The sequence below is a fragment of the Xiphophorus hellerii genome, chromosome 19, assembly GCF_003331165.1.
Source record: "Xiphophorus hellerii strain 12219 chromosome 19, Xiphophorus_hellerii-4.1, whole genome shotgun sequence".
Lineage (NCBI taxonomy): Eukaryota > Metazoa > Chordata > Actinopteri > Cyprinodontiformes > Poeciliidae > Xiphophorus > Xiphophorus hellerii.
The window spans coordinates 11,788,636-11,812,899 of NC_045690.1; the positions used below are offsets into that span (position 1 = coordinate 11,788,636).

A 24,264-nucleotide genomic window follows, 5' to 3' on the forward strand; every position below is an offset into this window, starting at 1 on the left:
CCGAACCGAGCAGAGCGATGAAATGCTCCCACCGAGGAGGACGCAGATGGACAGCTTGGTTGAGCCGCTGGTCGCCCAGTACCTCGCCATGGGATGTCAGTCAAAGGAGAACCAAAACGAAAGCATAACGGCAGACGAAAAGGGGACAGACGATATGTAAGTTCAGTCTCTCTCTCTCTTTTTTAGAAACATTACAGAGGAGTTTCTGAAGATATTTTCCCCACCAACTGTCTGGATTTTATGCTTTCTACCACAAAGCATAAAGCATTTTTTTTTCTTTATCGAAGCTTGAAAAGGTGCTCCAGATGTCCCTAAAACAAAAGCGGAATGTTTTCCCTGCGTTTTTACGCACAGCTAAAGCCTCAGATCTGTGCGTCAGTCTGGATTGCTTAGCTATACCTAACTTGAAACTTATTTGCTGGTTATTTTAGATTTTGAACTAACTGGATGTCTGCTCTGCTTTGGTGCTGGCCAGATTTAAAGGAAGGAAATTAGAACAATATGCAACCTTATGGGAGAATCTGAAGCAAACCATATTTGAAAAAATAACATCATTTGTCCACATGGTCTTTGCATGTTTTGATACCTGGATTTTGACATCAGAAAGCAGTACTAAAAGATAAGAAAACAAAAGAGAAGAAAAACAAGAGCTATTTACGTTTTGGCTCTAAAGTACACAAAAGGCAAAATTTAGGATACGAAAAGCAGAAATCTGAGTTTGGTTTGATTTTCAACATAAAATCACCAGCTAAGAAGATGCAAAAATGCTGCCAGTTTTCTCAAATTCTGACACCCTCTGTACCTCAACTTGCTAGCAAATAAAATGAAATCTTATTCTCGTCCAGACTCATCTTAATTATACATACGTTTATTAAATTTGTTCTTGACCAGCTGTATTTTTGTGATAAAAAAATATGTGAAAAACACAAAAGAATGACAATCACATTTTAATTTTACACTCACCTATCTTGATCTCTGCCCCACAAACCAACACATGTACTTATTTGTAAAGGTTTTATTGTTTGTATTTAATGTCCACTCATGCTATAGATAAGGTGTCAAGATACACCTATAGGAAGTCCTCTTCTTCCACCGATTTACACTTGTTTTCCTTTCTTTTTTTTCCAAGGAGGGTGACTTCAGGATATACCCCCAACAGGTCTAGAGTTTCTCCTCCTCGCCGTCCTCACAGGTTCCACAAACCCGTCTCATCCCCGATCACTCCAAATAAATCAATAATGTCTCTGGGACATCTCACCAAAGCAAGCTGGGAAGAACTCATCCAGGCTTGTCTGGAGTTGTTTGGTAAGTCCATGCTGATTATTATTTTGTTGTGTTCTAGAATTTGAGATCCCGCCTTAACATAACAGACCAGATATGTGCAGATTGTTGTGGAGGAACAATGGTGACAATGTTTTAAATTTTGGGCAGAAGCAGTCTTTCTTTTACACCTCCTTTCCAATCTTTAAGTGTAAAGCATTGCTTTATTTCTTCTACATTTGTTTTGCTGCCAGTTCATTTGATTTTGTTTAAAATTTGGCCTAAGTTTGTATTTTTAATTGATGTTGATGTTGAAAACTATATCATTTGAAGTAGGAATGTGGAAAATGGCCATGAATGATTTTTCCATTTCTGATTTGCATTTACGTTCAATGGGCAGTGCCTGCTGCTCTGAAATGGGAGACCTGTTTAGCTGTTTGACGTAGGAATCTTCTGCATTTTTGCCTCCTTTTTCCATAATCCACAATTTGAGATAATTTCCTGCATTTTTATTGGTTTTCAAAAGGCAATGCTGTGTTTATGGTCAATCAAACTCCACCCACATGAGCAGAACCAGTTTAACTGTCATCTTCTAAGCCTTCAGCAAGGCAAACCTTTAGCTACACCCAACTGGGAAAATGAAAGGGGAGAATTGGGAGTGTTTGAAGGTTTTGTGACGAAGATTGATGACTTGATTAAAGACTTTGTATTGCCCAAAGCTGAAGCTATTGTTCATTTATTTTGTTTGCTGCCTACTGACTGGTTTTGATTTGCTTTGTTAGATATTTGTTTGAATGTAGTTTCAGTAAGACCCAGTGCTTAGGCCTATATTTTAGTTATTGTAGGGCAGCTTGATTGTGGAAAAATAGTTTTGACACGTATTTTAGCCAAAATTACTAAAAAAATGACAAATGTTTGGAAAAATGGTGAATCAAACATGAAACTTACCTTGATGTGAATTCTTGTTTAAACTTCTCTCAAAATACCTGACAAAAATTGTAATCTGTAATCTGTTTTTCCGTGCTGTCAGCCATTTTTTTTTTACCCCTCCAGGGGGTCTTTTGTGGGCTCTAGTGTCCCTTATATGATAGTAGGCTGACAGGAAACGGGGAAGGAGAGGGGGGAAGACATGCGGCAAATGTCGTCGGGTCCGGGAGTCGAGGACTCAAGGCCTCCAAATACGGGTCGCGCTAACCACTACGCCACCACGGCATGGCCACTGTCAGCCATTTTTATTTGAACTGACATCAGAACAAGAGGTCACACCTTACATGGGGTTAGCCTGCAACAGAGGTGGAATCAAACACTTACATGACAGAGATTATAATATTAGAGCACAATTGTGAAATATGTCAGAATACAATGCAAAGTAAACTAAATTTGTTTTGATGATTATATGTTTTGTGATCATTTGAATCCTAAATCAAAATTTAACCCTAAACTTGAATAATTAGACCATCCAGAGTGCTTAGTTTAATGGCAAAGTAAAGAGTAAGTGCTGTTTTGGTTCAGTAAAATTGTAATATTCCTGCTCTATTTGATATAGAACATGGTGAATTGACTTAAAGACAAGTTCATGAAAACTTCAACAGGGAATCAGTTTTTCTTTTTTCTGAGATGTAAAAAGTATTCCTACCCCTCGAAATTTTTTTTAAAGAAATCTTTTATTCGGCAATAAATTTCTTCTGAGCTCCTCTCTTGGTTTGAATCTGAAATGTCTGTGGAGCAACCTAAACATTAGTAGCCTTCCAACCTCAAAGCTTTGACATTTAAATAAAAGCTGATCAAGATTTTATTTTTCAGAATTGATACTTTTACATTGTTTTCTTATCTTTTATATAAAATTTTAAGCTTTACTGTTTTCTTTTTTTTTCATTTTGTCATAATAGGCCTTTCTTTAGATTTCCAAGACATAACATTTACAAATATCCATTTTGAAAGAGCAATATCTGTGGAGAGAGTTGTGACTATATTATAAAATTCCACCATCATGTTTTTTAAAATAGCTCACAGAAATGAGAATGCTTTTGAGAAAAAGGGAAGACGTTTTGTGCTCAGAAATAGGAGGTGTTGGACAGGAAAGGGTCAGCTTACTCCAGGCACCATTCATGCATTACGTCCATCACAGGGTTGTAAAGAGGGTTTACTGTACCCTAAAAAAAGACACAGTGGTGATAGCGTAGGCTGCCGTTGGATCAGTCAAAGATCATTGTCTCAATCAAGTTGTCTGGAGTGCTCTCAGAGTTATGGTGATTGTGTCTCTGAAGAGACAGCTTTCAGATGGCCGTTGCCTGGTTACGCAAATGCAGCAAAAGCAGTGGAGATGTGCTACGATGGGCTGCACATTAAATGACATTTCATAACTGCATTTATCTGCAGAAAAAGAAGAAGTGGGCTGTAATGACAGCCTTCCTCTCTTATCAGGTTTATCAGGGAGACAGAATTTATCAGTGAATCTATATGGAAAGACTTATAGATTAGTAACATGTTAGATCCTATTGGCTGTCATTCTTTTTATTAATATAAAAGGATTTATAAAGGATTTATATCTCTACACAGGATATAATCTATTTGTGCAGTATATTATGGTTGGGGTTTTCCTCGAATGGTTTTTCTTGATAAAATGGTAAACACATCGGTTCCTCTTGGCTCACATCACACATGAACCCCCTGCGGTCCACAAGTCCTGCCACCTTTTTTTTTTCCCAAATGTGAGAGCACACGTAAGAGCAGTTTAAAAGATTACCATTAGAAGAGCTTCAAGCTTGGCCAAACTGAAAGGTCAGCTCCCTGAACTGTAGCCCTCAGATGCCTACCAACCTTTGAAATGCAGGAACGCTGCGAGGTGTGGATCAATGGCTGACATCATCACTCTCCTCAGACCCCCACAGCACCACGAGCTGAGCAGTTCGCTCACAAAATGCATGAGCCTGTTTCTTTAAAAGAGAAAAAGTGAGATTGTCCATGTGCTGTGGTTATCAGAAAAGGAAATCTGTGAAAAGGATTTATTTGGGAGCTGTTAATGCTGGTATGTGATTCTCAATGTATAGCAAGCTTGAACAAAAACTTTGTGGCTTCTGGGTATTAACAAATAATTAAAAATAAAGATGTACAACATGTCCTAATTTAGTTAAAACAGAAAAGTGACAAATATTCCTGATGTTGCAAATCAAAAAATTTTGATTGTAATAATGTTTGTAATACTCCTATTGATAATCCTTATTTATGGTTTTTTTGATTTCAGTATAAAAAGCAAAAAAAAGCAAAGATAGAATAAACATGTTACCAGTGAATTCACATCTTGGGTAAAAAACTGCTTTTTTATCTATCCTTTTCTTTGTAGAATAACAGTAGTATGTCAGGAGGATATTAGTTGTCTAATTAGTCAGGCTATCTGTTCAAGTAGCAGTCCTGCTACTTACTTAAAACTAGCTTTAAACAGTGTTTCCTTAATGAAAGGGATGGGTGGCACTTCTGTGGTTTCCATGGTATGATTGTCTGTGGTTTTCAAGACTAGAAGAATTTATGATATGAATTTAAAAACCTGTTGGGTTTGTTGTAATTGTTGGAAAAATAACGCTGTAGTGGCTGTGTTTTACCCATCTGACTGGCAGTGCTCAGCAGCAGGAGGAAGGGCAGTGCTGCATTACTCTCATTAGAGTTAATGGTCTGTCGACACCACAATCCATCACTAATGTGTGTCAACTGAGCTTATTGGAGAATTATTTTAGAGTGAGGTCATGAGAGCAAAAGTCACCTATATTGGGTAAAATATTTACTATTTTTTATTGTAAGCAGGTTACTTAAACTCTGTCTACTCATGATTAGAGATGTACCAAGAAGATCCCAGAATATTCATATTTTCCCTTAATCGACTGATTTGTGATTTACAAGACAAATATTGAAATATCTGAATGGTTTTCCCTGTTTATTAAATGCATTAAAGCAAAGAACTCCCAACATTATCATTTGTAAATTAATCAACCAGCAGCTTGTACATATATGTAACTTTTTAGTTCATTTAAAAAAAAAAATCTGATAAAGTTTAGGAGCATATTCCTTAATGCATACATGGGGAAAATGTAATTCTTTTATTTTCTGTTGGAATCAAAATAACAATACCACCTCTGACAGGAAACCTGCAGCACATTATTTTCCTTTTTGTATTTAGGGTCCCTTGAGAAAACAAAAATAATTAGGAATCAGCAGGCCCAGACTTAATGGAAACCAGAAACTAGAATTAGCCAGGTAAAGTCTGATTGGTGTTTATTGTGCAACATTAATTCGGTATTTTTAAGGTAATTAATCTATACAAAGTTGTATGTACAGTATATGTATTAGTAACTATCAAAATAAAAAGATAAGTGGTTGTGTTTTGTGCAAACACTAATACAAAACAATAGTTTATGTTCTTCATTCTTGCAACTGATAATTGTTTTAAATGTATTTCAGATGATTCTTTTTATATACAATTATAATAAATTTTTCTCAATTTACAATTCTCATAGTTTGTCATATTAATTGGAGGAAGGTAATTTTAAATTCAAATCTACCCTACCAGCTTCTGAATCAAAGTATCTAAACCAAATTTAGTTAAAGTCTAAATTGCTTCAGAAGATGTTAGATTTAAAACTTTACATTACAGTATATTATTTCAAACATTTATATCTAAAATGTAGTCATTTCTTGCACCCAAAAGTAAAGCAAGTACTATTTATGTATTCCTTTTTTGTACTGACTACTTTTTTCAATTACATTAAAAGCAATCTTTTAACAACTTATTTAAGCTGTTCGCATCAACTTGTTGTCTGAACACAGAATTATTGAAAGAGCACAAAGATATCCTTTTTCCCACTTACTTGAACCAAAACAAAATAAAGGGATCATCCCATCTGATAGCCTCTTTCAAAACAAGGAAAAGTGCAAACACACAGGTTTGGAGCGGCTGATGAAGGTTTAAGATAACCTTAAAAGCGAGCCAGTCAGAGTGTGCGCTCCTAAGTGTTTATCACCAACCATTATTACATGGTTCCAACTCGCTGGGCGGCAGCTTTCCTAATGTTCCCATCACTAACAGACGGTCCAGAAAGGATTTCCTCCTGCAATTAACCCTGCACAGGGAGTGTTGGTGGTTGGAATGCTGTGAAGCAATTGTTTACCAGATAAAGTCATGACATCTTGTTGTAGATCCGACACTGCAGCTGATTTCTTTATGAAGTGATAGCTATAGAAAAAAAAGTTTCTAATAATTTTGTTTGAGCAGAAGAACTTGGCAGAAATGCAATAATTTAAATACACTAAAGCTGTTCATCAGTTACATCATTTGAAACTGAGAAATCATTTAATTAGTCTCTTTTACTTTCTCAATAACTCGATGGATGAGGTCATCATCCCTCGCTTGGTTTAGACGGTAGCAGCCGCATGTTACTAACAGAAACACAGCCGATGTAGGATATGGTAGGCCAGATTAGTCAGCTGCAGCAGGAGTGGTTAGTTGCTTACAGATAACAAAGATAGGAAAGCATGTTGCCATGGTGTCTGAGGTATTTTCAAGGTAATATGGTTTAAACGTGGCCCCCTCAAATGTCTGATGGCCTTGATCGTCCCAAGGCAGCTGCAAAGCTTTTTATTCAAGCTTGTTCTCCAGATTTTCCATTTCTACAGACTTGTGATTATAAAGCTGTAGAGTACAAGGGTGAAAAAGTCCCACAGTATATAAATGATTTTCCCAGTAAACAAAGATTCTATGTGGTTAACCTCTAATTCCCTGTTTTAGCGGTTTGAAGATTTCCTGAAGATATGCTGTGTTCTGCTTTAAGCAAGACCTCAACGATTTTTATGAAATCGTGTCATGTTTTGCGTACATGCAGTCTAATGCTATTTTGTGGCTGGGAAAGAATTGCTTTGTCTATGCGTGTCTCAAGATGTCAGCTGTAGCACATTGTCAAGATAAGGAAAGGTGGTCTGTTCACAAAGGGAGGAAGTTCTGCTCATGCATGGAAAAAGGAAGTGAAAAAGGTAGTGAGACAGGCAAGCATCAGAGGCTCACACAATCAGAGGAAAAGGTAAACCTTCCGCCGCAGGGTCTGCAGCGGATAGTATGACTAAAGCATGTGTATGAATTGTTGTTTTACCCAGTTCAAGTAATTGAGTCAAACATTGTTTGCACTGGTGGAAAGAAATTTTCTTTTTTTGCGGTATTCTGTAAATCTTTTTCAACCTGTTACCACCAAAATTTACATAAACTTATTTAACCTTCCAGTTAAAGTTTTAGAAAAGAAGCCTGTCAAAGCTTTTTTCCAGTTTGAAATACTTGATAATCTAATTTTTGCCTATAACTTTTAGAATAATCATGTTGATAAAACTGCGGTGGGTTGACGTTGAGTTTTGTGGTCAAATTATTTGCATGTCAATCTGATCTAAAAAAAACTGTTTCATGTAAGTAAATAGTTCTTTAATCAACTAATGAAGTGTACGCAAAACATGTATAAAGTTCACAGCAATTACAGTGATGCATTTTTTGCCACAGACATGGCAAATGTCTAATTTAAGATTTACATACCAATGCAGATTTGGAAATGCTACCAGTAATGTTTTGTTTTGGTTTTATTTTTAAGGAATTCTTAATCCTCCTTCTCCCACAGTAGAGAAACCCTACAACATAATGTATTTTATTTTTCTATTCTTTTTTAAAGTAAACATTTGATAGTGTAATGTGCATTTGTATTCATAGTTGGTTTTCTTCCATACATAGTGTTTTGCATGTATGTTAAAAAGCTCAAGTTTGTCCTTTCATTCATTCACACATGCACAGCTAGCAGCAAACCTTAAACTCAACTTCTTTTGGCTTTCTTTAAGCATTTTCTTTCTTATTGCCTTTTACGTATGAAGAGCAGATTTGTGGAGTGCACGACTCATGCTTGTCCTATCAACTGATTCTCCCACTAAGCTGTGAATCTCTCCAGCTGCTCCACAGTTAACATGAGCTCAGTACTGCACAGCTCAGTTTAGCCTGACAGCTGTATTTTGAGGATTTGCAGCAACACGATTCTCTTTCAAGTTTCTGATGACAGACAGATTAAACAATGTTGTGTGACACATTTAAAACTTGTGATGCTGTTTTTTTAAAAATCTTCTCCACAACTTGACTCCTGACCCATATGCTGCGTTCCTTGATCTCCATGATGCTGTTTGTTGACAAATGTTCTTTAACAAACTTCTGAGGTTGTCACAGAAGTACTGAATTTATTCTAGGGCTGGCCGATATAGCTAAAAAATTTATCGCAATATAAGGATTTCATATTGGTTGAAATCGATTATAATTATTGATTAGTCTTTTGTTTAAAATATCTGAAATACTGCCATACTGGTGACGTGATCTTACCTGTTTTATCAATCTGTTGTACTCATTTTCTCCTTTCACTACATGCCGTTGTTTATTATTTTTAAGCAATTATGAGGCAGGGTAGCAAAACCTGAAACTGCTGCTGCACATGTTACTCAAGAGGTTGTTGCTAGGTAACCAAATAAGTTTAGTGAGTTATGTCACCCATCTTGCGTAGCTGGTCGTGCGAAGTTGAGCAGATAAAGCCTTTGCTCTGCCTACCACCCCCAGAATGCTGTGCAGTTTGGGATCAGAGTTCAGTGAAACTATTGACATATTATCTATCGATATTGATCACATGTTTATTGCGATATACTGTATGTTGTTATTGATTTATTTCCCTGCCCTAATTTATATTGAGATTAATTCTGACACAGCAGGACTCTTAATTAGGTGACTTCTTAAAACAGTTGGTTGCACTTGATTTTATTTAGGAGTCACATTTTGAAGGGTCTGAATACCGATGCATGCAATACTTTTCTGATTTTTTTTACTTAGGGAAAAAAAAGGAAAACCAAGTCTTTCTCTTTTCATCATTATGCATTACTTTCTATCACATAAAAAACATTTTAATAGAATTACTTATAGACTGGTGATTCTTTAAAATGATTAAATTTTTATTCTAAATGGTTTTTATATTCTTCAAATGGCAAAGAAAAAAAATATTTGACATCTGTACAGAGCAATTTGTTCGCACATACAGTATGTGCTCTCTTCTCTCATTTGGCTTAATAATAGGCATAACTTAGCAACATCTCAATTTTATGACGCTGGTTTGGTACATACTCCGTCACTGATAAAATGTGTTCTGCTCTCAGCTAATTGCACTTTTGTTTTCTTTTCAGATGCAGATGGTTGCGTGAGAAAGACCAGCCACCTGCTGAACATCACCCTGACCATGCATCGTCTCCTCATGTCCTCCAGTGACCTGCTGGACAAACTCATCAATCTATATCCTTTAGCAGTCCACCAGCAGAATACACACTGCACCTTTGTCTCTTGATTCAAACAGCCCTTGTTATGAGCAGAAAAGTGAACATACGACCGGTTCACTGGACCCGCTGAGGGCTCGGTTGTCAACAGCAACGCACAGTCAAGCTCATTCCTGGCTCAGATCTTTCAGCTGTCAGTGTAAAGCTTGATGGGTTAGTGGCCTGCTTTCTCTCTCTGTACTCCATTTTGCCTTTATTTCTTCTCTCAGCGCAACTTTGCTTCACTAAGGCTTGCACTTCATCCATTCAGTAACAGGGAGGATACTACCTGACTGTTGTTGGTCTCCTTTAATATGCTTGATTAGACTCTTTTCATTTGCACTGATTCACACGTAGAAGACGATTTTTTCTGTCTTTTGATGGTAGTGGAGTGCCTATAATTTTAGCTTCTCTTCAAAGAAGAGATAATGGCGTCACAAACCCCTGTACAGTACCCTACTTGGGTTTCAGGTGTTAATTACCTCTGCCTCTGATCAACTATGTTTAGACACAGACCTTGCGACTGATCACAGAAACCCTGTGATCAGTGCTTTGTTTTTTTTAAACCCTCTCATTCTGGGATAAAGAAAAAAAAGATACAAATAATCAATTCAGGATCAAGAAAGAGCCATGGGAGTCATTAACTGTCCCAATCGCTGCCTAATCATGCAAGTGTCTTCCGTTCCAATGATGTAGTTAGCCTTTACATGTTTCTCAATGGGATTGCCATAAAGATATACATTTAGGCTAGTTACAGTGACTTACAAAAAGTACTCACACACCATATTTTTCATTCATATCTTAATATGCTACAGCCGCATTGTTTTTAATGTGGTTTGCAAATAAAAATATGTAAAATGTGACATGAAGCCCCCTTTACTTTAATGCTGTTAAATAAAAATAGACCACTTAATGTTATGTGATGGTGTCAGGGTTTTTTTTTTAGAGAATATTAGTAGACAAATAGCAATAGACCAAGAGCCACTGCACAGATTGCAGGGGAAAAGTTGTGGAAAACAACCTTCAAAGCAGGGTTAGATTATAAAACAGCGTCTTTAGCTTTGGACATCTGAAAATGAAAAGAGTACAGCACAGCTGCAAACCTAGCAAGACATGACTATCCACCTAAACTGATAAGACAAGGCAAGGAGAGCCTTGGGGTGGAGATTCAGCTTCCAACAAGAATAATTGAGATTGATTGATAATTATTAAAGCATATTCAAGCATTAGAATGGCCTAGTCAAAGAGGATATTTATTAACTTGAATATTGATGTTGATGGTTGCTCTCTATTCAGTCTGACTGAGCTTGAGCTATTCACAAAAGAATTCAGTTGACAAGACATAACCATAGGGACTTGCAGCTGCAATTACAGGAGAAGGTGGCTCTATAAACATTTTGACTCAAGGAAGCTAAATATGAAAGCACTCTATACTTTCAGTTTTTATTAGTTTAAAAATTAGGAATCCATTTATTATTTAACTTTCAATGCAGAAATGTGCCCTACTTTGAGTTAGTCTGCCACATAAAATCCCCTGTAAAATAAGCTGACGCTCTTGCAGCATTCTGCAGCAGAGTGTGAGCAAGTTCAGGAGCAGTGAATACTTTTGCAAAGCTCATTGGTGTGAGAATGGAATGGTGTCTGTTTCCTGTAAATAAATCAATGGCGTATTGTTTTGGTAAGCAACATGTGCAACGTGAAGGTTATCCACAGCACAGAGATGATAATTACACTGTGGGCAGACATTGCTGGTTTAAATGTCTCCTGTGTCCTGACACCAAACAATGGCTTTCAGCGATTCTGCATTGCTTTAGACATGGGTTGTGTATTTTCTTTGTGCAGTTTGCTGTTCACTTTCCTTTGCATGCCAGAATGATTCATTTGATGATGCTCATCGGAGTTACAGATGCCTCCTCCCACATGACCAAATGTCACATGTGTTTGCCTTTTGGTTCACTGGGCTAAATTTGTATTAATGAGTTTGATCCCCTGCAGGTAAATCATCCATGTGCTCAGAATTTACTCAAAACATACCTGTCATGCTGGGCATCTGTATATTTTATTGAAAAACAAGCTAAATTAAATTGTTAGTTCCTTATCTGCTGCTTACTTTTAAAACAGCTCTGGACAATGAACAGCCAGCAGAATGCCAGAGGATATGCTACCTCATCAGGTCAGTGTAACACGTACCCTCTAGGTTCAGATTAAAAATTAACTCTTGTTTTCTGTCAGTTACATTGTTGCCATTTCTAACTTGCAGACATTGGATTCAGGAATTCTGGATGATGTTCCGCTTGCCCCACAGCTTGTCCGACAGCCTGGACGACTTCCGTGATCTGCTCAGAGAACACGGACAGGAGCATCTTTGCTCTCTCCTAGAGACCAAATGGATGTAAGTGTTAATTTCTTACCAGCTGGCCAACTGCGACATGAAGCCTACATGACTCCCAGTCAGTTTGCTGCAGTCCTGAAATCAGTCACGATCCAGAGCATGGAACAAAAAGCAATTTCACCTTGTGGTTGCTGCAAAATTCCAGCAGCATGACTGCATCCTGACTAGTACATTTCTAGACCGATTACTTTAGAGCAACCATGACTAGTCAATGTTAACTATGACATGAATTATAATTATATGTTAAATAAATATATTAAAACAACTAATCAGTTTTTATTTTTGTTGGAATTCTTGAATGTTTTAGGAAAAAATAGTAGCTTTTCTCTACAGATCTCTCTTTTGTGGTGCTGTTTTGGGATCAAGAGTCTGTTAGTTTTACATGTGCTGCTATTTATGTTTGTACAAGGCTGGGGTTTTTTGCCAAGAAGACACCATTTGGTCTTCATTTTAATTTAATTTTCTACATTTAAGGATACACTGATCATCTTGTAATGAAATTCCAATGCTTTGTGATTCCAGAAAGTTGTCAGATAATTTTTAGCCAGCTTAATTAGAAAGTAGGTTATGCTGTCAGTTTCACTTGTAGTGTCAGACAACTGTCATGACAAAGTGACTGAAGTTTCTCTGTGGGTGTGGCACAATTTTAAGCAGTGTGAAGTAAAGGTTTAAAACAAAACAGCTTTTTTTTCCTTTAAAGTTGCTCCACAGTGAGGCCTACTTCTGTTTGTCTCCTTTTCATTCTCCTCATATTTGACATTCACAAAATGGTTAATGTTCATTTAATTTCAAATAGGTAATTTGCTACATTTTTGGTGGCATGCAGTGAGATTAAAAATATGGCCATCAAGAAAATAAGTCAAAACAAAGTTGCTTGTTATTTGGAGAGATTTTAGTCATTTTGATTAACTGATTATGTGAACAATTTGTCAAATGTTTCTGTTTAAAGACTGTTAGCAGTAGGTCTGGCCTAGATTGAACAGTTTACTATTAATTAAATTAGCAGCGGTTTTCACTCTTTTAAAATCACCACCTCTGTTTCACGCTTACTGATTTAGATATGTTGTGTTGATGTTTTAGAAATGAACGAGAACGGTCGTGGAAAGCCAGCCAGAAGATTCAAGCTAACTATAGTAAAAAGAGGAAAGTTTCTCTTCTTTTTGATCACCTGGAACCCAGTGAGTTGGCTGATCACCTCACTTTCCTGGAGTTTAAATCCTTCTGTAGAATATCAGTGAGTATGTGCACTCATCTGAACTTAAAATATCTCTCTGGCTATGCTTCACACTTTAGCTTGATTGAAAATACTCTCTTGCAAACCCTAAATATTTCCCCTTGTAGTAAATCCCTTACAGTTTCCATGCAGCAACTGATGGTCCTCTCTCTGCTCTCTCTGTCAGTTTATAGACTATATAAATTACATTCGAAGCTGCTGCATGAAGGACATCCCTGTGCTGGAGCGTTCCATTGCCCTGTGCAATGGGATTTCCCAGTGGGTTCAGCTGATGGTGCTGAGTCGGCCAACAGCTCAGCTGAGAGCTGAGGTTTTCACCAAGTTTATCCACGTTGCAAAGGTAGTGGTTAACTCAACCCCCACAGCTTCTTTTATAGTACCAGAACTCGAGACACTTCCTCTTTGCATCATCCTGTCTGCTATTGTTAACATGAATGACATGAATGATTTCATTAAAAACTCAGCGCAGTTGCTACAGGTAAATTAAGAATAGCTCTTAAACTTGTGGATGATGTTAAATCCACAGCTCAGGTAGGAAAATCTGTCTAGTGGACAACTATTTGTTGTGCACTCCACAAATGTGGCCTTTATGGAAAAGTGGAAAGATATTTGAATTGTTGCAAGAAAGCTTATCTGCCATATCAAGGTCACAAATGTCCTCCAAGGGCCAGTGGTGGCAGAATGTATTGATAAAACTACCCATTAACAAACTTTTAAAATATTGATAAACAGCTGTCTCTGCATTTGGTGAATATTCCTTAAAATTAAATATTGAACTTTATTTGACTTGGCTTTTTTTTGACGGACGAAATTTTATTTACTTAAAATAAAGCCACATAAATAGTTATAGCGGGCCAGATTTGGGCCTTAAGCTTGACACGTGGTCTATACCATGAAACACGCTGGTGGCAGCATCGTGCTGTGGGTTGGCTCTTCATCAGCATGAACAGAAAAACTGGTTAATGAAAAGTGGATGGATCTACACATTTATCATTTTGAAAATGATGTATAATTTTCGTGCCATTTCACAGTTGGTGCACATCATGTTGTGTTGGTCTGTCGCATACAGTGATTAAATACAGGGAGGCATGTGGTTATGATGTGGCAAAATGTTGAAAGGTTCAGGGGTTTGAAAGGCACTGTATTCTGCAAATTCTTCATAATAACATCAATCTAGCATATTTTGCGATATTGTTTCTATTAATGAGATAAACTTTTAATAAATAGAAAAATATTAAGTAACTGAAGTAGTCAAATGAAACTAACACGGCAAGGAGTTTGGTGTCCTGAAAAATTGAAAACTGACTTGTGATTGCCGTCGCTGACCAGACCAAACTTGTTAAAAGCTTTCCAAAGGGAAGCTGCTTGCAGCCTGCTGAGAAGTGATACACTAGCATCAGGAAGCCGTTAGGCAGCCTTGTACTCTGGTGGACCTCTCACGCTGACAGTAATGCACCAGACTGCTGCTGCTCATTGCTGTCAACTTCGAAACCCATGGGTGTGGAAACGAATTTCACACCATAATGCTTCAGTGACAGCACAAATTAGAAAACTGAAAAGAGGGAGAAAAAGGGCTTCCAAAAAAGAGTGAGATATCAGTGTGCAGCAAGAAAAAGACAACAATATAAGTGGCTTATGTAACATCAGTGTTGAGAGTTATATAACAGGGCTACCTGGAACAAATTTAATTGTGCATGTTTTTTATCCGCCGATGTGAATTCACTGATACGTGTGTTTTCTGTGTGTGTTTTTCCCCTAGTGTCTACATCTTATGCACAACTACAACACACTAATGGCAGTGGTGGGAGGGCTTTGTCACAGCTCGATATCAAGACTGAAAGACACCACATCACATGTACCCAATGAGGTCACCAAGGTAATCCTTAAAGAAGGCGCTTATAATAAAAATGCCTCAGATCTAATGTTTTCCCATGAACCTAAATTGTGTATAACAGCTTTCACTTGTAATTTAATAACTATGCAAATTGCTGGTCTTTTGACTGAATTTATGTGACATTGCATGTAACATTGCACACTGAGGTTGAATTTCTACTTGCATGCAGATACTACTTCACACAGCTGCTAATCTGTTTTACAAGTTTTCCAGGTTGTAGTTCACAACAGGGGTATTCATTCACATGACTGATAAAGAAAAATATGCAAAAAAGCTAAGGAGAGTACAAGGAAGCTGCAGACAGTGTCCACCCAAGAAAAAAAAATCAACAGTAGCAATGTCTGCAGCTTGAATTTTAGTTAATAAACCAAGTATTTCTACAAGGATTTGACTGGTGAGGAAGACAAAATCAGGAGAAACGCATGAGATCAGTTATTTATGGATGTAAAATATGAGCACACCAACAAGAAATTTAAAGACACTTTTTAGCAAAGACAATTTGACAGTTATTCACCACAATAGCAAAGGTAAATGTAACAAAAATCTGGTATTTAAAAAAATGGCAGCATTCAGATCACTTTTTGTGATTTTAGTTTCTGCTCTAACCAGTATGATTACTCCAGTGAGCACAGGCATGCGTCAGCATGTTTTTTCATATTTGACATGTAACGGTTTAACTAAAATAATGTAGCTCAAACTCTATAGGTATACAGTTAAAGTTCCTCTTCTTAAGAGAGGTGTGGCTGCAAAGACATTTTCAACATCAACAGCTGGTTTTAAAATTGTCTGCTTTGAAAAACAATAAAATGACTGTCTAATAAATTTTTGTTTTACATTTCTTGTATTTACAGGGTTTATGACTGAAACATGGTATTCGCTATATAAGAGGAACAACAGCAGCCTAACCACAACATTTTGTCAAAAATACCCCAGAAATTAAACATAAAAAACATTTTGTTATTTTACAACAATAATAATTGTCAGCGTGAGTCATAAGTGACTATAAAATCTTTAAATGTTGCTGCAAGAAAGAAATTACTGCATACAATGAACTAATTTCCTTTTATAAAGGACGATCAAGAAATCACACTTGCCAAAAGAAATAAGAAAGGAGGCACAGAGTGAGCTTTCTGGGACAACTGGAGAATTTGACCAACACTTAGCAAAACATATCAGCAATTCTCAAATACTATGAATAAAGATGAAATTTCTTCCAGATAATGAGAAACTAGAGATCTAAATAGGAATGTCCCATGAAAGGCATTTTAGCACCAGATTATATCCACACCATAACCACAAAAATCTGCCATAACGTGGAGCTTGCCTGATCTTATGAAATTCTTCTGTGGTGTAAAACTAAGGTTCTCTCTCCATTGCGCGCCGTGGAGCATGAGAGTTTGCTGACTGTTTGAGGAAGCTCAAATCTTCTGTGGTGAGAAATTAGTGGTTGTTATCATAGTGCATATCTGGGTCCTGTGTGCGACGTAAAGTAGCCCGATCGCAGCAATGGCTCTGCCCTGTCAAATGCTAAATAAACTCACTAAGTAAATGAAAGGCATAATATTAGCTGCTGTAGTAAAATAATATCCACCATGCTCAGGTTATTTTCGCACAGAGATTGGTATCCCATGTGCTCCCCATTAAATAGGGCTCCAAGATGGAGAGGAGGGCCCACATCCCCAAATTGCGCATACATGCCATTTGCTGAAAGGTTAGGGATAGTAAAGAATTTTTTATTCTGCTGTTTAAAAATGCAAAGAGAAGTCTTGGAATAAGGGAGCCAAGAAAGACACAAGAGCAAATATTGTGTGAGCTTATCAGGAAGGCTCAGTTTCAGCTTTCCTGACATATTCATGAAAATACTGATGATGTTTCCTCCAAGCTGATAATGGATGGAAAGAAACTTACCACATATGGAAAATAGGATTTGGCACCTGTGCATACAGGTTGAGGAAACATTCTAGTGAAGCGACAATAGCCATCATGGCAGCATTATGGTAAATCTGAAAATGCTGCATAAAAACCTATTTAGTGAGAACAAAGCACTGAAAGGAGGTTTTCTGAATATACTGTGATTCAAGGATGTTTGAACAGACAGGTAGTTCCTGGAAATCATTAGGATATCTTAATCTGGAGTGAATGGGGCCTGAGATAAGAGCTAAAACCAAATTCAGACAAAAACATGAAAAAATGGCTATGTACATCTGCCTATGCTGTCTTTACTGGGGCTGGTACTAACTACCAGCAGTCATTGCGCAAAATCGGGTATGCCCTGGACAGGTTGCCTGTCCATTAAATGTCCAACAGTGTACAGAATAGAAATAATTACTAAAACCCTTTTAGTATTCATCATATTGTTCTAATTAAGTAGGAACAATATAATGAATATATTGTTCCTACTTAACAATTATGTAGGAAAAATAATTAAGGTTCAAATATACTCTAGTGTATTTTACCTTTGAATCTATTCCCCAGGTATTAAACGAGATGACGGACCTGCTGTCCTCCTGCAGAAACTATGACAACTACAGACAAGCTTATAACAAAGTGACGGGTTTTAAAATCCCAATCCTTGGTGTCCATCTCAAAGACCTTATTTCAGTCAACGAAGCCATGTCAGACTATGTGGATGACAACAAGGTGAATGTCCAGAAGCTCCAGGCACTCTACAACCACATTAATGAGCTCATTCAGCTGCAGCAGATTCCATCCCAACTGGACGCAAATAAGGACCTTGTTCATCTGTTGACGGTAATGAACCTCTCAGCAAAACTTTGAATATTAAGACTGTGTGAAATATTGCGCAGCGTGATGTGATTCACTAAGTTGTAGACACATACATAAATGAAAATGAGCCTGTTACAGCATACAGTTTGTTATGTGTGGGTGTGATGAGAGCCCATGATCTATGAGTGTGTGGGTATCGAGCTGAATGTGAATGAGACTGAGTTCAGATTGCTGTATTGTTGTGTTATCTCTGTTTTATTCGCACTCAAAGGACAGGATGCCCATGAGACATAACAATTGTCCTGTGAAACTGAATTTCCCCTTAACACAGCATTTAATTCAAGGAGAAATCCTGGCATTGGGGCATATTCTTTTCTGTTTACCTCTCATGTGTTCATGTTGTTCTCTCACACAGTTGTCCTTGGACCTCTACTATACTGAGGATGAGATTTATGAGCTGTCTTACGCACGGGAACCAAAGAACTGTAAAGCACCGGTGAGTGACACCTCATGCTAATCTCAGGTACATCACTTAGAAATATGGCCCTGATCAAACGTACAGGAACTTACTGGTAATGTCTAAAAAGCTCTTTGCACTTTCTTTGGAGGTGTTTGCGGCACAGTTATTATCAGATTCAGATTTAGATCTGAGATCTGAGAACTAAAATGTTTATGGAAGGAGCTTGATTTAGTTAATCATAAACCATTTTCTGTGACAGTTTTCTCCACATTTTTAATGCTTCCTTCATATTGTTGAACTAATTTGCAAATACTCCAATAAAAGTAAAAGAAAATTAGCCAGTTTTATTTATTTATTCATCCTGTACTTTGGGAACTTTAATCTAGAAAAGGATATTGCTGGTCTAAGTAGGATCTCTTGGTCATAGTTTGAATATTGTAAATATAAAATTAATTTTAAAATGTGCATTTCCAAGAAATTTACTTTGAAAACACTGAAGAATGACACCAGGTTGGCCTGAAAATCAATAATCTTGTGTTTTTTAATAACTTTGTAGAGCATTAGTAGCTTAGTTTAGTCTGACAACTAACAGTTACTTTTCCACACAAAAGATTGTTGACCTGTCAGTTTGGATTTTTTTTTTTTGTCCAAGGCACACAATACCGCTGTGGTTCATAAAAAATTTATTAAGAGTTTTGGTTTGTGAAGGGCACATTAGTTTGCACAGTCATTGTGTTTGTTTAGCTGTTTTCTGCTGAGACACCCAGGAGCTAATACTAAAATGTATAATTGTTGCTCGATGTCAGCATTATGTATGTGTAAAATATTGTTTCCTTCTTCAAGTCAATTTTTTTAACAATATACATAAAACATTTTTTTAATAGCCAGCAACCCCCTCCAAACCTCCAGTTTATGTGGACTGGGCTTCGGGGGTGGCTCCTAAACCCGATCCTAGAACCATCAGCAAACATGTGCAGAGGATGGTAGATGTAAGTGCTTCTTTTTTTAAACTGCTGGCATACACATCCGCATGCGTTCATTTCAGCAGTCTACTGCTGCAGCTAAAGCACACTGACATCATTATAACAATCGTGCTTTCTTCTCGTCTCCTACAGTCTGTGTTTAAGAACTATGATCTAAACCAGAACGGATTTATTTCTCATGACGACTTTGAGAAAATTGCTGCAAGCTTTCCTTTCTCCTTCTGTGTCATGGACAAAGAGAAGTGGGTATTTGACAGGTTGCACCCTCTTTTTTTTTGGTTCATTTCTCTTCAGAGAGGAGAGGAAGCAAAAGTGGTATTTGTTGATGAACATAGCAACAGGAAGCGTAAAATAGATGCAGAAGGAACCAATAAACCACCTTATAGTCACATGAAACCCAAACGGCTCATGTTCCTACTTTTAATAACATATTAGATGAAGTAGATGAGTTGGTGTAGATATTAATAGAAGGTGCATATAAAAGGAATTATGTGGAAAATAAATTTAAAAGATGTTTACTTTTAAACATTGTATCATTCATGGATGTTTGTCCTTTTTTGGTTTTAAAGGAAAGGTCTTGTAAGCAGAGAGGAGATCACGGCTTATTTTATGCGAGCCAGTGTTATTTGCTCCAAATTGGGCCTGGGTTTTGTTCACAACTTTCAGGAAACCACTTACATGAAACCCACTTTTTGTGACAACTGCTCAGGGTTTGTAAGTAAACTTTACAAAAAAAGAACAACTTGTTTTAAATAGCATGACTAAACTTGGTGATTTTCTCTGTTTTGTTGCATCCATTAATACGTTTTCTTTCTTGCATACTTTCAGTTATGGGGTGTCATCAAACAAGGATATAGATGCAGGGGTAAGTTTTATCTCTGTCTTGTTTCACTCCACCATGTCTATCTTTGGCTAACTGTCGTGTTTAGAAACACAGAGAGGTGCATGCATTTTTGTAGTGGGGAGCAGGAGAGGTGAGCTGTGGTTTTTTGAGTTGCATTTTGCGAACTGAACCCTGCAGCACAGGAACAAAGTACAAAAAAAAAAAAGAAAGACTCTTGTACTCTGAACAACAGATTTCCCCCTCCCCCGTCCTGCAGAAGACCTGAAAGAAGTATTTGTTTGCTCGGCTGTAGGCTTGCACCGGTCTGAGAGTTGCATTTGCAGAAGAAATAGTGTTCATTGAGAAGTGGGATGTCAGCTTGTTGATGCGAGGTGAACTTCCTGCTCTAACATGTGCATTGTTTTGGTCTGCTCAGACTGTGGCATGAACTGCCACAAGCTGTGCAAGGATCAGGTGGCATTTGAGTGCAAGAAGAACACCCGATCGACCAACACCGTTGACAGTCCAACACCGAGCTCCACTCCGATTGCCTCAAGCACCTCAGAGGGTGGGTTTTTCTGATTGCATTCCCAGCAGAGGCGGTCTAATTTTCATACACGTTGTTTTTACTTTCACTACTAGCTGAAAGTAGAGCTCTGTTACATGTGCCATCTGGTGGTGAGGACTTTTCAGCTTATCTCCTTATCTCAAAATGCAAACTATTTCCTGAAATCACTGTCAGCCAGACTCCACACGAAGCTAAAAGTCACAATTTACATTTTTAAGTTAAGTTCCCCACAACTGAAACAAAACAACTGTTGAGTTCAAGGTCTGCTGTGAAGGTAATTTCCCTCCAGCTGTCATTGGGAACTGGTTCACTTACAGTAATTTTTAAAGCTGCCCACCTTCTGCAAGAAAGCTACTATTTTCAGAACAGATTAACTTTCAGTTTTACTTAATATAAACTTACTTGCCAAGAATTAACTTTAAAATGTGTGGGCTTGTTTCCGATGCACTGTTTTGCCAAATTTGTCTAGCTAATCATGACGTACAGAGCTTAGTCATTTTGTTTTGTGGTGTTTGATGTCCTTTAAGATATGAAAGTGACATAGCACCACAAAAAAAAAAGAACAATGTTGCACTATTTGTCTGTTTGAAGAAATTAATAATAAGATGGCTCTCCTTAGGTTCAGAAGAGTGTCCGTTCCCTTACCCATCAGATGGGAGAAGGGACTGGAGCCCAGAATCTCCAATCACGCCCAACTGGAGGCCTGCAAGAGTCCATAGCTACACCCAGACAGAGGGACCTCAGTTATCCTCGATGGCGCCTGAAGCCAGCCGCCTTCAGTCCTCTCTCCTAATCCCCGTCCCACCCATCCTCCCCTCCTGCCCCAGCCCCGTGCCCTTGAGAAAACAACGATACTGTGCCAAGTGGGAGAACAGAGCTTCTGTCTTGCAAAAACCCAAAGAGTCAGTGGAGGAGAGCAAATGCACTTATGAATCTCTGGAATATGTGAGTACGAAATTTCTGCCTCACCGACTTTAAATGCAGGACATTTATTGTATTTAGCTAAAACCCAATCTTTACCTTTTTATTTTTCCTTTCAGGAAAACCTGAGACTCCAACAAGACAATGAGGCACTACGTGAGAAACTCAGGGAGACAAAGTTGGAAGTGGAGAAATTGAAGTCATATCTGAAGAAACATGCTCTTCATCCTGTGGTGGAGGAGGACTCCTCCTCTTAGAGATAAACCTCTGCAGAGAGACTGGTGTCAACGCCCTATGGTGGAAGATGTTAATTTTAATTTATTGATCATGGACAGTGAACATGTTTTACAAGAAAAGGTGCATCTCAATAAATTGCAATATCATTGAAAAGTTTATTTAAATCATCTAAGTGGCAGGGGAACTAATTAATTATACACATAATTTTTATTAATTTTGGGAATTGTGGCGTATGGGCAATAAAAACCCAAAAATTCAGTGTCTGTCAATAGTAATTTTTTTATAAACAGGAATGTTATGGAATGGCTTAAGCAGTCATGTGTTTGACTGCCATCATCTACCTAACAGACACTCATTGAGACATTTAAGGTAATTCACTGAATGTAATTTCTAGTGAGTCCACAAACAACAGGAATTAAAGGAGGCAAAGGACTGCGACACAAAGCCCATTTCAAAGCTTTGGAGAGTTTTGCGAGATGCTGTGCCGCCATACACAGACATATATCACTTTGTATTTTATTATTCTGTGCAATATAGCTTCACTTTTTGAACTAATTATGTATTTCATTTTGTTGAGATGCACCTCTATCCTGAGAGTCGGGTGACTTGGTATAATGTGAGAAAAGTGAAATTAAGTTTTAGTTCTGATTGTGTATGAGTTTTCTAAGACTACATTGCAGGATGAAGTAACAGTTTGTGAATGATTTTCGGTGGCATGCATCAGAATTAAGCTACATTATGAAAACAAGTTAAACAGTTATGACCAGGCATGGGCCAGTTTGAGATTCTGATATGTTAATGCTAAGTAAAAATGTATTCATCACTGAATTGTGAAGCAGGATAGGAAAAAAATCTGAATTTTTTCTACATTTTAAAAACAATACAACAGTCACTCTTACTATTGCCAAAATATTTAAATATATTGATTATATTGATTATAGTGTTTGAGAAAGACCCGAAAGATATATTAAAAATTGCTCTCCATTCTTTTATCCTTAAACATCTGAAATATGTCCATCTATTTAAATTAGATTTAAATAGATTTTAAATGTTTATCATTGTTTGTTGTAGCTCTGGTTCAGGAGTTTCTGTGTTATTAACTGTGAAAAAACTACATGCCTAGAGGTTACCTCTCTGTGTCAGCCTTCAAAATCTGCTCCTGAACTGACTTGCTGCAGCTTGTTTAGATATTTCTGTTAAATTATCAGCGAGCACTTCTTTCGCCATGGGAAAATGCAGAGCTTTGGCGTGAAAACATGGATTATATTTGTTCAAAACACATGAAAGCCCTGGGGTTGCATGGCAGAATTGTTAAATACTAAGTTATTGACAAAGTTAGATTTAACTACCTGTGTTTCTGTAAAACAAGTGTTTCTTAAACAAGTAAATTATTAAGTTAGCTTTCTTGTTATTTTTCATAATTGTTTGGGATATTTTTTTATTTTAACAGAAATATTTCCAAACTGCAGAATTTTTCTTTCTGCTAAGCAAGGAAAGACTGGAGCAGCCTTCTTGCAGCCAACTGACCAGCAGTGCACGGCAACTGAGGGAAGGGAAGTGCAGAGCTACTTTATGTTCCAAACAAGCTAGAGAAACTTCTGATCAAAAAAGTGATTTTGAACAGAAGGAATGACTGGACAGAAAAATGCATCAGTTTCAAAGCCTAGTAGCAGTAACCGGCCCATGCCTAGTTAGGACAGACAAACTCTTTTCTCATAGGAGCGAGTATTTCTCACATCTGGTGAAATGTTTTTTGGGGTTTTTTTTTTTGCCTCTGTCAAAACCCATGAAAGACAGGCCATGATCCAATCAGCAAGTGCAGTATTTAAGAAAGTATAGCAAAATGTGTTTGATCAATTCTTGATCAGTTAGTGAAGTTAAATATTTATGTTAAACATAATAAAGCAGAAAACGGTTGCTGCATAAAGAAAAACGTGTGCAGCAGGAAGCATATGACAAATAAGTTACTACCAGCGACGATAAGAGGCCACCGTATTTTATCTCCATTCTAAAAAACGGACCACTTCGATCTCCAGAACTGTTGTTGCTCTATTACATTTTTTTCCTTTTCAGTGCATTGCTAATATTTATTGTCTGAAACACTACATAGTTCTTATACTGCATAAGAAATTTTTTTTGTACACGATAGTGGTACTTTTTCTGACTTATTTATGCCCCTGCACAACTGCCTTTTTTTGTTGTGTAGCTGTATCATTTATTACTATGTGGTCTACTGTAGCAGTGTTGTACTGTGAATGATGGTCAAGATCCATGTTTTTGAATTGTGCCTAATGTACTGTAAATACAAGGTATACGCATATTATGCCATATCAATTGTCTAGTTTAAACCCCAACCTCCATGTATTGTTCTCTTATTGTTCTAATAAATAATGTGCACTCTGGATTATAA

At 37.3% G+C, this 24,264-nt stretch overlaps 1 protein-coding gene across 1 annotated transcript; it reads left to right on the forward strand.

The window, feature by feature from the left end:
- Nucleotides 1-24,264, forward strand: LOC116709027 (RAS guanyl-releasing protein 1). Its single transcript, XM_032547257.1, has 17 exons — nucleotides 1-156; nucleotides 1,130-1,305; nucleotides 9,490-9,595; nucleotides 11,726-11,788; nucleotides 11,876-12,007; nucleotides 13,088-13,241; nucleotides 13,408-13,581; nucleotides 15,001-15,117; nucleotides 17,611-17,886; nucleotides 18,278-18,358; nucleotides 19,207-19,311; nucleotides 19,438-19,547; nucleotides 19,875-20,019; nucleotides 20,134-20,170; nucleotides 20,565-20,696; nucleotides 21,316-21,641; nucleotides 21,737-24,264. Exons 1-17 carry the CDS (start codon nucleotides 23-25, stop codon nucleotides 21,872-21,874), a joined length of 2,406 nt encoding a protein of 801 aa, XP_032403148.1. The 5' UTR covers nucleotides 1-22; the 3' UTR covers nucleotides 21,875-24,264.